Source organism: Plectropomus leopardus, chromosome 17, assembly GCF_008729295.1.
Source record: "Plectropomus leopardus isolate mb chromosome 17, YSFRI_Pleo_2.0, whole genome shotgun sequence".
NCBI lineage: Eukaryota > Metazoa > Chordata > Actinopteri > Perciformes > Serranidae > Plectropomus > Plectropomus leopardus.
Window position 1 is genome coordinate 12,782,261 of NC_056479.1, and position 14,510 is coordinate 12,796,770.

General features: G+C 39.7%; 1 protein-coding gene across 1 annotated transcript; it reads right to left on the reverse strand.

The window, feature by feature from the left end:
• Positions 1–11,566: 11,566 nt before the first annotated feature.
• Positions 11,567–14,276, reverse strand: elfn1a (extracellular leucine-rich repeat and fibronectin type III domain containing 1a). The gene has a single exon (XM_042505637.1). The coding sequence runs from the start codon at positions 13,971–13,973 to the stop codon at positions 11,604–11,606; it is 2,370 nt and encodes a 789-aa protein (XP_042361571.1). The 5' UTR covers positions 13,974–14,276; the 3' UTR covers positions 11,567–11,603.
• Between the last annotated feature and the right edge of the window lie 234 nt (positions 14,277–14,510).

Sequence of the window (14,510 nt, forward strand, 5' to 3'; positions counted from 1 at the left end):
TCTGACATCTCATTGTGGCTGTTTCTGCTTTTACTTTCCTCCCTGCAGTAGGAAAACTGACTAAGAAAGTCCTGCTGAATTGGTAACTAACACATTTCAGTTCCATTCAAATTCTTCACATTAAAAGACCCCTTTTCTTTTGTTATATAAAAAATAAAAATAAAGTGAAATTCAGCAGATATCTAAAGTAAAAACAATGCTGAGAACTTAACACGGAGACTTTTAAAAACACGTTTTTCTCTAGTGTCCTGCACAGGCAGGAGATGAGTGTCGCAACACACTCTTGTTTCACAGGGACAAAGGGGACATGTCTTCTCAATATCGCCCGACAATCTAATTTGCTATTACTTTGCTTCACTCTTAACACCCCAGCAAAAAAATGACATTGGATCTAGGCAAATACATTGGTCTCTAGTGATTGGTAAGGGAAAATCGAATCCCCCTCCCCTATGGAAAATGAGTTAGAGTGAATGCATTATGAGTGAATGCGATGTCAGACTGAAGATGGAGATGGAGTGTAACGAGTTGACAGATTGTTGTCTGCCTGATATCCGGCAAAAAGCCAATAGCTCATGTTTATAAATATTGACTGAACTTTCTGGGGCCATGGTTATGACACACTGGAATTCTAGATTTAGGTGTAATTTTCCTTGAACTAATGTTTTGTGAAAATGTTCATTTTAACAAATTAGTTACTAATCAATTCCATGTTTTTAAAGCAAAAAAAAAAGCAAATGGCCTTCGTTTGAGCCACATTGAGTTTCAAAAGCTCTCTTTATTTTTTCTATGTAATTATAAGTTTATGGCCAAGTAGACTCCCAGCCTTTAATACGGGCCAATAATTAACATGCGCCTTTTAAATGTGGTGAAAGGAAATGAACTGATCCAGCCTATTGAAAGTGTGTTCAAGGGAGTCCTCACCTCTGAATTGAGTGGTAAGCAAATTCATAAAGCTACAAGGAGGAAATAATTAAAGCCTAAAAGCTTTTTATCTTCCAAAAGAATGGAACCATTGATTTTTTTTCCCTTTTTGCTCAGCCTCTTCTCGTTTGTACTTCACTGTGATCAGAGCAGTCTTTGTTTGGCAGGGAAAAAAAACAGAAGAGGACCAAAGATGTGGGGAAGAGACAGGCAGGCTCATTATTATCGCCAGAAGCAAAAGTTCCAGGAACAAAAGTCATGTGACCCATGTGGGCACACATCTTATATTTTCTAGTGTGTGAAGACTCTTTGATTCGCTCTCACTTTCATATCATAATGAGCCGTTCGGTCTCTCCTGCTCCAACATGTATTGTGCTCAGCGGTTCCTCTTCTCTCCTCCAGTTGTGTTGACTGGTGGTCCCTGTGACCTGCCTGTGCACAGCGCTCATTTGAAGGATCATTCACTTGGTTCTGCTGGGCGATCGCTGGATTTCTCGTCTTGAGCTGCTGTGCGGCGTATTAATGAGCAGGTCCTGGGTTTGCCCGGCACATCGGAATCATCCATCAGCATAAATCTCCTTTAACAAGAATGAGGAATTTCAGCCCATCAACATGAAACCACTCATAGATCACAGGCTTCAATGCCCCTTGGTAGACACATGAAAGATTCATTCACAATGTTCTTTCTTGGGGGATATACGCTACAGAAGTACATTACATCACACACTGAGCCACATGTGAAAACGTAATCATCATATGTTATTAATTTTCAAAGTCTATTTGAATTTGAAACACGAGTATATGAATACGGGGCATTTCCCCCTGAGTCCATGCAGGTCACAGTCAGTGCTGAAAATGCTATTATCTCATTTGATCACCCTCCAAAGTGGCTTTATGTGAGTTCGATCTGTTAATTACACCAGCTATTTGAGCTTTGATCTCTGTGCAGATCTCATTTTATAGCCCACTGTAGATCCTCTGTTCTTCACAGATGATCACCTCTGTCCAATTAGACATTGAACTTGACAAGCGCAGAGAAACTTTTGGTGTTTCCTCCCCTCAAATACTTTAAACTCGGAGCTTTAGTCACGCTCTGCTGACAGCTGATTAATGCACTGTGTGTGCCACGTCCAGGGATAGAGGGTCTCCTTTGCTAAACTTCACTGAAAGGATGACAGGCAGGGTGTTTATGTGCAAAAAGCAATCTTTCTTACAGGGAAGAAAGGTTTTGGAAAATGTCATGAAATGAAAGGATTTTTTTTTTGTGGCTTGTACTCCACCCCAGCTATGGACATGATTATTTGTCTTTTCACAATGTTGCTCTTCTGGGGAAGAAAACCAGAAACAACATCAACGAATGTGTTTGGGGATTAGGTTGATCTTTTTTTTTTCTCATTATTATCTAGCTGTTATGCTGGTGCCCCTAAAACTATTTGTTAGTCGGGGATCAGCATAAACCCTTTGGGTAAACCCCCAGTTCTGTGATCAGCATACTGCGCCCTGTTTTCTCAACTGTGACATGTTGGAGTACATGTGCCGTGTCTGAAATTACTCACTGGTTCTCTCATTCTTTATTCCCTACTACATAAACTCTCAGTAGGTTATTTGATGGAGAGCAGATAATGTTGCACATTTATGAATCATCTTAAGCTTCCATTCAAGAAATTATACTCAACACAGTCCTACATCAGCTGGGTGTGGTCAGAGGAGCTGAAACTTCATAACAAGGCACCCTGTAAGGCTCATGATTCATAATTCATGTTGTGTGTTGACTGAGTTGCTGTTTACAGAGACAGCAGTGCTGCCCAACCAGGTGGCAAGCATTGGTTATGCTTTGGGACTACAAGTCAGGTCTTGTCTTAGAAGTTTGGAGGGATTCAAAGGTCAAAGGCGTCTCTGCTGACGCTTCTTCAAAGTAGACCATTTTCTATGCTGTACCCAACTCAGAATGATGTCACTCAAATCTGATTTTGCTTTTCAACAGGAGTATTGGACTATTCATTCCTTTTTTTTGCATGCAGAATTCTACAATTGTAATAAGGTTTGGTGGGATGTTCACAATGACAGCAACATTCATATTATAATGTAAACAATCCAAGTTAGCCCTCTGAGCTAATGCATGCTAACTAGGCTGACAACAGACTGGAAATGTGCAATGTGTGTACTTTTCTTTCAACACCAGATATCAAAGGCTAGAGACTGTATCGTATTAAATTGCTGTGAGCTGTAAATTCGCCACTTGCAAGCAGCAGGCAGAAAATAATGTTATCTCAGTGCCTGACTGTGCAAAGCCTCTCTTTCTCAGGGCAGCCCCCTCCGTCCCATTCATACTCACCCTGACTCTGGGTCCGCAGCTGCCTCTAACAGAGAGCAGTGTGAGGAGTGAGGCACCCACCAGAAAACCACAGCAGGGTTTCCCACACATTCATTTATTTGTGGCAGCCTGACACAAATAAATCATCTGCTGCCACCAATAGATTTTTGGAGCTGGACTGCTAATCAGGAGTGCTATTTTAATCTATATTTTTTTGGCTTATTTAAAGCACACTTGTTCTTTGTGCTGGGTCTAAAACTTTGCTTTCACTTACATACCTTCACAAACAGCTCCTCTTATCCCTTGGTGTGATCTGATTAGCTGTGAAGGAATCTACAGATCAGTTATTCACCCTGCATGAGACACACTGCTGTGGAGGAAAAAATAAGTCATGGAAACTTTGCCTGCTGTGCTGCATTCGCGGACCTGCAAAAACATACATATGATAATATGACAATAATTTAAAAAGTCCCCCTTGTCATCAGCTACCACCACACATACACTGTCATTCTGTGGGAAACAATGGACAGCTCAACTTAAAGAATCTAAGTTGACTAAAGGATTGGTGACTGATAAATCAAATTTCAACTTCGGGGGGCCTTAACACTTACTGCTAACTGACAAATGTAAGAATGCTCATACACTAAACTACTGTTGATGTTAGCATTAAGTTCAAAGTACTGTTGTGCCCAGCCTCACAGAGCTGCATATCTTGCCTTGTTAAATTAAAGAACACTGCTGTGACAGTCAGCAGGAAATGTAGAGCTCGGACACTTGATCGTCACTGACTGAGTTGCACAATGGAAATTTTTTACATCTATAATATGAGACATTGTCAGATTGTTAACATAAAGAAATGTCAACAGAACTTTATTCATTCCATTCAGTGCACTAATGCACAAGTCATTGGTTTCCATAGAAAAACTGACATGACACTTTTAACTTGATCGAGAAAGGAAATGCCATAACAGTGAATGGCATTTCTGCATTTTGTTTAAGCTCATCATTATCAATAGTTGAATTGTAATCATAAACTGGCAAATAACAAGTTCTGTATAGCTGTAAAACTTTCCTCTCCTAGAGGTCCATCCAGCTCTGCTCCTGTCATACAGAGATTAAGTGAGAAGTTACGAGTTGAGTCTGTGTGTAATTTCTGCCTTAATGCTAACCTCTGTTGTTCAGTGATGTGAGTAACAACAAATCAAAGTTGACGCCTTCCACAGTCTCTCCCCTTCATTTCCCTCCAGGCAAGACGAACAAGCAAATTGCAATAGAAAGGCAGCAAAAACAGCACTGTAAACACACCATCGATGGCTGAGGTGAGTGAAGCAAAGTAAAGCAATATGGTTATTGCTTTGTTGTAGAAGTTCATTGCATTTTAGAAAGGAGAGACTGCTTTTAGCTTCAGGTCGTGAACTGTTGTTCTTTTTCGGGAGAATTAGAATTGGCTGAAGTTTGTTGAGGACAGAAAATGTATGTGAAGTAAGTGAGACAGTTGGACTTCCAAACAACTTAAAAAACATGGCCTTGACCTGCTCCTGTGATTTTGGATGCAGCCTGGATGTGCACCTTGGCTTGTTTACTTGGTTCGACTAATCAGCAATCCCTGCAGATGTTTACTACTCCTATTATGCTTCCAGAAAGCAGAAACAGGACGGAGAAACACATAGAATCTTTAATATTGTGATTTTGACGCTGTGAAGGGGCCTGAACTTTTGCTTTTAGTCAAAGGTGGTATAAGGACACAGAAAAAGCTTTCAAAAGAAACCTTTTACCTTCTGCCATAGTCGCAACTGTGAATTCATGACAATGGCCGAGCCCCTGCTACATGCTGCTACATTGTGTCATGGTCTATTGAGGCTATTCTGAGTGGAGAAAAGGGTATTTGTGCTCCTTTTCTCCCTGCGTGATTGGTGTAAAATGGCAAGGACAGACACTTTGATTTGAAAGCATGATATTCACACCTTACATTTTGTGTTAATGTTTTCAATACCTGATAATAATGTACTGTCAAAGATTTTATCACAGGAAATATCAAAAGCAAACTTCACCATGCTGTCTTAGAAAGAAAAATACTTCCCAAAACAACATGGGTTCAAAAAATACTAGGTAGTTTTGTGAGAATGAGGTCTTAATCCAGTTGTTTAGTACGGTCATTATTACCCTAATCACATTAAAATAGGACGAGGTAGTAATGGAAACATGTCTGCTGGTTGAAGAGTTTATATTAAAATAAAAATGAGGCTGACAGGCAAAACATATATGAATGGAGATTATGTGATTTTTGGGGAGGTCTATATTGGTGCGCCATCACCAGTTTACCTGATTTGTGTTCAAACTCATGCTTCCAGGCCCTTTATAGCATGTGATGACATGATGAGCCATAAAATTACAAATGTATAGGGTAAAAAAAATCTCTCAGCAGAGTCACACTGTTAATGTGTGCAGCAGAGAGCAGGGTCTAATTACTCTAGAACAGGTTCATATTTAAGTCAAAGGGTCGATGTGTAGTGTAGATGATTTGATTGGATTGTGAGGCACCTTACTTCATAAATTTGTGCATTTATGGGGAAAAATGGCAGTGCAGGTCTGGGCATGTTTTGCTTAACTGTGTTAAAGCATACGTTTCTCATGAAATAATGGAGGGGTTTGATTCATTATATTTGAATAAAAATCATACAAAATACCTACATGATGTGTATAGTGCCAACTCATGCTCTATGTTCACTGGATGCAGCTCTGTCATGTTCTAGTTGTTCTTTGGCTCAAATTTCATACTTGTTCTCTTATATGAAAACAGAAACAGAGAAAAATCTTTAAATTAACAGCTATGCTATGTTGTGAATTCAGCTCAATTCAGTTCTCCATTAAAAGACTGTGTTTGTAGCTCAGCATTGCTGTAATAGCATTTTCGATCTATCAACAACCACTGATCAAAATGTCTCTGGATGCAGCAGTTTAGACCTACAACCAATCAGAGCAACAAAAGATGAGACGCAGTGCTGAGCGACTGACAAATAGAAACAGTCTGCAGCATCCAGAGGTATGCTGTGATGGTGTCAAAATGTCTGCGACTGAGTGTTGCCTTTTTTGCCATTGCAAATTGAAAATAGTGCTTCAACAGAAAGTCTATTAAATTCTTAATTCTTAATTCTTATTCTTAATTGTTCTTAAATAGTGCTCCTCTTTACTTCCTGCTTCCTGTAGTGTCCACGGTGCAAAGGAGCGGGAGTAAAAAATCACGTCATCACTAGGAGTGTAAATGGCAAGTTTGATTACAATATGTTATTATATCGATTATTTGGGCAACGATACAATATGCTGATGTAACAAAGTCTGTCATGATACACTTTCAGGTCAGTTCAGTTCAGGGGCCTACAACTGGTATCAGGCGATATCAGTAAAAATCCTTATTTTTCTCAACTTGGTTGCTTGTCATTTTCTGCCTGTTGCCAGGGCACCAGCACTATTTGAATGCTTAGGAGTGGTGCAATTAGATGAAAATGGGCAAAAAAAATAAAAAGATACGTCATAGGAATGTCAAAACAAAGATGTATCTTAAAGATGATGATATATAGTGATGTTTTCACTTTACATCAGCAGTATCATTGATCATTGATTATTGAATTGATAAATGGATCAACATTTATAAATGATTAAATCCCCAGTCATCACGTATTGTGTGTAAAGCGTGAGTTCCCTGCAAGTCGTCAGTCTTTGTGTCAAACACGCCCTGTATTCTACAAGTTAATATGTTTAAATACAAAACAAAAAAAAAACAGGCATGCAGTACAGAAATGACAGACAAGGTTTGACTTAATTTGGAATGAGTAGTTTCATAGTTTGTCCACCACAGAGCGCTGACAAAACGATTTGTCCGATAAAGATTGCCTTGCTTAGCTTGTATCTTAGTCAAAATTTAAAAAAAAAAATCACCGTTCTCATGGATCTGTCTCATAATTGCATAATTGTGAAAAAATATTATCAATTGATATATTATTGTTTTTTTCTTTAAACAATAATCAATATTAGTATTTGCCTCAGAAATCCACTTTTAGTAGGGCAAGCATAGACCTGGCTCACAGATAGCAGAGTTTAGAAAACTGATGAGCGCAAGATGTTCATGTCCTGGAGCCGATGAACATTCATGCTCCAGCTAGATGGCAGCACATTGTGTCCGGCAGCTGCGACAGAGCCTGAAGGCGACGCAGCCAGATCCATGGTCAATGGCCGTTAGCCTTAAAGGTGATTCTGGCCAGAAGTCATAATAAAGATGCTGGTGTATTCTGTATGTGCACCCTTAACTTTATTTCACAGTACTTTGTCTGAAAGCAGATAACATAGTATTAAGAAATAAAATAAAAAAAACACATTTTTGTGCTCTTGTTTGTTTTGATGCACTTGAACAACAACTGTTGATCTTTCTAAAGGTTTTTATCAACACTCTTATTAGACACAGAAGTGCTACAATATGCAGTATAAAAACATGTTGCTAAATAGCTAAATAAACTAGAAACCTGACAGCTCTCAGAAGATACTGAAATGCTTTTATAAAAATAACAACAAATGGAGACTTGCCAACAGTATCAACATTGAAATGAAACAAAAGGAAATTTACACTTGTACACATATCCCAAAATCTTAAGGCGGTTGAAATATTAAGTCAGACAACCAAGTTAACACTTTATAAGGTGCTTACATAACACATTCACATCAGGCTCATGAATGCTTCATTTCACATCAATGAATAATATCAGCGTCATAACACACTTACATGAAGTGGACGCAGCATTATGACACAAAAATGATAGAAATGGGCTAACCAATGCCTGCAGTAATACTTATATACTCAGTGTCTAATGGGACAAAAAAGAGTTGATGAAAAAAATGTAACCATATAAATTCGGTCCCTCAGGTTCTGCTCTCAGATTGCAAATTCTGATCGTCACATCAACACAGTTCATAGAGTAAGTCTGTCCTGCTTTTTATTCACATCAAAGCGATTCATATTTTTTTCCATGCAAAAGGCTGTTGTTGCAGCTTTTTAAGCATGCAAAATATGCTATTTGACCAAAACTAAATTTATTTGGAAAAATACAACAAGAAACTAAATTTACAAGAATGGTTTGCTCAATTCTGAAAAATGTGAGCTACAAAAAAAATGGATTATCATCTGACACCTAGACATACTGGTTGTGTTTTCTTGGCAAAGTTAAATCAGAATTGTGGCTCCATTAATCATAACAAAGTACAAATTGGTTTTGTTTGAATTTATTAAGAACCACTTTGTTTCTGTCCACTTGTTTTTAAATGCATCCTCAATATGGACATTAAAAAGAACCTGAGGGGGAATGCCGCAAATGCTTTTTTAATCACGTCATCGTGTTGCGCCCTCTTCTCTTATGCAATGGTTTAATGCAGGGGTGTCTAATTCATCTTAGTTCATGGGCCACATACAGCCCAATTTGATCTCAAGTGGGCTGGACCAGTAAATCCATTGCATAATAACCTATAAATAACAACACCTCCAAATTGTTCCATTTCTTTCAGCTTAAAGAAGAACAAGTACATTCTGATAATGTTTCCATTTCAACAGTATGTCTCAGTTTTTCCCCACTCAGTCAGCCTACTACTCACTGTCATCACATATGCATTGTCCATATATTTCCACTCCTGTTTAGTAATTCTGGCATCACCACACCAAACTTATGTGGCAGTTACTAGAGGGCAGGTTAACTGTTCCCCTGCCTAACAAACCATTAACAAATCTACAGTTTTGGCAGTACCCTAGCAATGTTGTTTTAAGATAGAAGTCTGATAGAGTTTCTTTTGTCCTGAAGATGTTGATTGACAATATTCTGCACAATGTACAGTATATTTAAATATGGTTCTGTGTTTAGAGATGTGGTATGGTAAGGGTGCTCTGAGGCGACATTTTACCTGAATTAGGTTTCTCACTGTTGAACTTTCTCCTGAAACATTACACCACTTACAATCCTTTCTCACTGGACGTGATGCGTCAGTGAGCAACCATCAGATTGTTTCAGTGTTTTCCAATGAAGATGTCAAACTGCTCCGTGCATCAACGAACAGGCTAAGTGACATTTCGCTTGTTTGAAAAACCACTCACCCTGTTTATGTTTTGCAAAAGCTTTGCACACCTTCAAGCTTTTTTAAGAGCTGTACCAAGCTATTCCTTAGGCTCGCTCTGGGCTCAATGGGCTTGCTGAATGTTGTTGTCACTCGTAGTATGTTAGTGTTCGTGCTCAATCCGCCAGAGTTCACTCACTCACTGTATATCAGTAAGAGATGTCAACCCTTACATTTGCACCAATATTAGGTATACAAAGTCATCCAATGAGCTGGATTGGACCCTTTGGTGTGCCATATGTTTGGCACTTCTGGTTTAATGGCACCTGTCTGCAGAATTTGTGCCACCACCTGTTGTTGGGACCAAATAATTGCACCAAAGTCATGGATAAATGCACACGTTAAATAGCATTTTCTTTTGCTGTTTTTTTTTTCTGTGAATTTGGTTATTTTCACTAAATTAGAATGGAAACTTGATTAATGAGAGCAGAAGAGGAAAATTTAAAGAAACCTGCTGTGGCTTAGGGAAAAAGTTAGCTTTGCTTTCTAAAATTGTGAAGTTACAATTCAGGAATATTTATAATATTAGAAGTTGAGACTTTTTAAATTTCTCTGCAGACCCAGAAATTACTGACGTGAGACTGAACTGAGTAACCTCAAAGAGCTGTTTTTCTGCTTATTGATGATACATCTGGACCTACATTATTACAATTCTTCAAATGAGTGGGAGAGTTGAAATACAAACTTATTTCTCATTCGTGAATATGCAATGAGTCATCATGAGCCCGTCTGGAACAAGTTATACCAACATCTTACAAAGAAAAAGCGTTAATAATTACTCAAAAAATTTCATGATATACAAATTCACAGCCAGTAAGTCAGAGGATTCAGTTTCACATTCTCAAATTTTACTCTAGCACGTTGATATTCGTCTGGTACGTAGCTTTCATAATATACAAAAAGATTCAACAGCCTAGCAGTTAAAAAATCAAATGAAACCTCTCAGCAAGCAACAAGGCCCATCCGAACAACAAACTACTTTCCTGCATTTATCGGGTCAGACATTATGCAATATAATACACTGGAAGAAATATTGAAGCAAAGGAAAAAAACAAAACACAGTTAATAGCATTAAATAAATATTTCCGTACATAAAAGCTGCCATAGACAGATCAGAATATGTATCTGTTACATTCATCCATCGGGCTCTCCTGCAGGGATGAGCAGCTGTCTTTACCTTAACAAGCGGTGACAAAGTACAGCTGCCTTCCCTTTTAAATGTTAGTGATTAATAGTAGGCTTTCAATACTATATCCTGTATGTGGATATTATTGTTCCCCAATGTTTTCACTTAGTAACCGATACAATAAAAAAAGGAAAGAAAGTCAGCATGGACCTACTGCTGTATGTTTGTACGATTCCCAGACCGTGCAGAAATATTGTAAACATTTCAGCTTTTTCTACTTTGGTACTAAAGATACAAATGATGGTTTGTGAAACTGATGATTGAGACTTTTATTACAGCATGTAATATACTGCATCTTTCCTGCATGAAATCTGTCAGATTCCATCCAGTGAGTACTGCGTTGTGTGATAAAGGGGACATAAAAACTGAAGTTGTCTGTATGTTTTAAATGCATGTAAAAGCTTTTTAAAAAAGAAGAGAATAAAAAAGCAGGCGGTGACGGTTAAAATGACAAATAAAGTGGCCGTTCTTCAGCAACAAGTTATTCTAAATGAACAGCGCTCCTTTTGATAAACCTGATTCATCCACTAATACTTATCCATTTACACAGCAAACATTGCAAATATAGATACCCATATCTGTACATAGTGTTGTTGAATTAAATATATGCAGGGAGGGAAGAAAACAAAAGTTCTTTTTGAATGAAGGGTCCAGATAATTCCTCAAAAAAAAAAAATTGAGGCTTCAGTAGACATATCTTCATATAGTAGTTTCATATTACACAACAGCAAATCCACTGTCACAGGACTTGGCCATGCGATACCCAAAAACCTATAATCCATTGTAACATATATATTATTAATTTGCAATATATTTTCTCTTTAATAGATAAAAGTTTTCCCGATGAATGCTTTACATAATATGACAAATTTAAAGACTCTTTACCCCATTTTCCTCATAGTCAAAAGAGAATGTGATACACGTGAGTGAGTAGTTGATTATAATATGGAAGTATCCATTGATTTAATTGTCAGATGAGGTTCTTGTGTCATTTCTGCAATGTATGGTCCATTTTAAAAACACCTAGAGAGGTTATGATTTCTGTTGGGATGATACGCCTTTCCAGTAGTCTAAAATATCATGCAGGTCCTCATCCTTTGCAAACTGGACTTTCTTACGCAGTGCGTGGCCCGCTGCCATGTATTCCTCATCTTTGTGCCGCTTCCGGTGGAGTTTGAATCTCTCCCAGATGCTGTGTGAGGGTTTGCAGTAGTATTCAGGACTGGAGGAGTAGCTTAGATTGTGATACTGAGATGACAGCTGGGAATACGCTAAGTCTCTGGAGCGGGAGTGAGTGAGAGGCTCCAACATGGAGGACTTGTGGCTGTCAGGTCCTTCAAGCTCCTCTATCTGAGCATCGGGATATGAGTGCCGGTGGTCACTGTACTGACGGATCTTCTCTGCCTCGGCCCTCAGGATGGCGGCAGCTGGTGTTACAGTGAGGATGGTCTCTCCTGTTGGGGAGGTTTTCTCTATGTACTTGGATTCAGAGCGATAAGGCCTGGGGCTTCGCATGGGCCCTCCTGTGGCAGTGCTGGGCCTCTTTGGCGAGGCATCAGAGGTCCGATGCCTTTGCAGAGAGTGGTGATAGCTGTCCTTATACACTGGGGACAGAAGGCCAGATTTACTCTGCGGGTGTTCTGATATCAGAACGAGCTGGGGCTCTGCAGTGGACACTGCTCCAGATTTCCCTTGAAAAGAGGTGGATTCAGACTTCAGAGCATCTATACAGTTGTTAATTATCTGATTGACTTTATCCACCTCTTTTGCAATGGTGGAAATCTCTGCCACTGACCCCTGGCTATTCCCAGCCATCCCCATGTCACACTCCCTGCGTTCATGGTGATCCACGCTGCGCACCTCCATGTAATTCCCTTTCATCATTTTAGGAGTATCGCTTATCTCTTGAAATTTGTACTGCTCCATTTCAGCTGCAGATGGCAGGTATGGCATACGTGCCATGCTCTCACCGGCCAACAACTGCTTCTGCGACATTCGCGATATAGTCCCTCCCTCCAGTTCTTGTCCATATTTGAGTTCTATTATATTTTTCTTCAGGCTACCTGCTTTTTTGTGCTTCTCATCTTGTTGTCGCTTTCTTCGCAAGCAATAGTAGACCACACCCAGAAAAATGACCATGCTAAAGAGGCAGCCCAAAATTGTCATAATGTAGTGAGTAGCAGTTGCATTGTTTACAGCTCTATCTTTTCCATTCCAAGGGCCAGTAGTGATTGTCAGACAAGTGTGGTTGTGTCTAAGAGAATTTCGTATCGAAGCGACACAGTAAGTGTAGTTAGTGTGGGGTTTAAGGTTTTTTATTTCAATGTCCTCTTTTATATCCTTCAGGTTTTGAATATCTGTGAAAAAGCTGTTGTTGTACAGAACCAGGATGTACATCTTCTTGTAGGGGTAAGGAATCTGAACTGTGATGGTGGCAGCTGTATTGGATACTTGCTTTAGTTTCATGAAAGGGTTTACTTCCACGTCGTTGTAGGTTGTACTGATGGTAATGTCTTCTGGTTCTGTGCCTGAGGGACAATCTTCCAGCCCACAGAGTGTCGAGTCCGGTGGGGGCGTTGTAGGCTCAGTGGGCATAGGAATAAATGGTGTCACATAGTCATCTGTACACACAGTGGTGAGCATATGAAGGGCATTTCGATATGTTGGGTTGTTTGGATTCTGGCTCAATAAACTATAGCCAGAGACGCCAGGTGGGGAGTCGCAGACCATCCGCTCATTTGTCCTGTTGGGGAAAACTGAGAGCCATTTGACAAAACCAAGTAGTTCACACGAGCAGTTGAAAGGGTTGGTGTACAGCTCACAGGTTGTCAGTTTAGACAAACTGGTGAACGTGGACCCATCTAACTGCTGAATCCGGTTCATGGAGAGGTCGATGTTCTCAATGTTGGGGCATTCCCAAAAGGCATTGGGTGTCACAGTCTCAATCAGGTTTGCCTGGAGGTAGAGGTACTGCAGCTTTCCTAAACCCCTGAGGATCCCCTCTGTCAGGTTCCGCAACTTGTTGAAGCCCATTTGAAGGACTTGTAAGTTAAACTGAGCTGAAAAGGCCCCGTCCTCTATGTAGGAGATTTCATTCTTTGTCAGGTTCAGGTAGGTCAAGTTGGCAAAGCGACTAAGGGCAGAATAATGGATACTCTTGATTTTGTTTTCATTCAGACGAAGGTCCACAATGGTGCTGTTGATATGCTGTGGGATGGCCTCATAAGGTGGTTGGTTTTGGCTACAAATCGCAAGCCATACAAAGCCCTTTTCACCCTCAATTAACCAGCAGTCTCCATTGACTCTGCCAATGTGAGTCAAATATACAATGGCTACAGACCAAAACAAGGCACTCATCACCATGCCTAAGCTGCAGGCCATTGGTGCTTCTCTGAGAGTCATGTGCAGGGCCAAAAAAATGAGGAGGGGTGATACCGTTGTGGTTTCAGTGCAGCTGAGACGATATTGTTGGAAAATCAGCTGGACGTTCAACTGTTCTCCGGGCCAGAAACAATCCTTTTATTTGTCTCCTCCTCATTGATGGATGGTATTGTCCCCATGTACCAATCAGAAAAATGTGGAGAATCTGCCCTTACACTGAGTTTCTTTCATTGAGGTTTGCCTGCAGTGAACTTGTGGTGAAGCTTATGAGATTCCACTGCCTCAGGTTGGCTTGTGCTTTTCTCCTTAGAGGTTACCATCATTAAATGGTCTCATCTTTTTGTTTCTGCCACTGTCTTCCTTTCTGGGTCTCTCTCATGTGTACAGAGACAAAACCTGCAAAAGACAAGAACACATAGTTGACGTTAATTACGTTCTATCAGAATAAGAAATACACAGCCTTTTTAAAGTTTGGAATCACCTGTCACAAAAGCTTTATTCAGTACAGTCAGACGTTTGATCGGAGTACTCTATATTTTTGAGTGGTCTTTGAAGAAA

Bases quoted from the DNA above. Each gene is read 5' to 3' on its own strand.
- elfn1a (XM_042505637.1), bottom strand. From the start codon at position 13,973: ATGACTCTCAGAGAAGCACCAATGGCCTGCAGCTTAGGCATGGTGATG.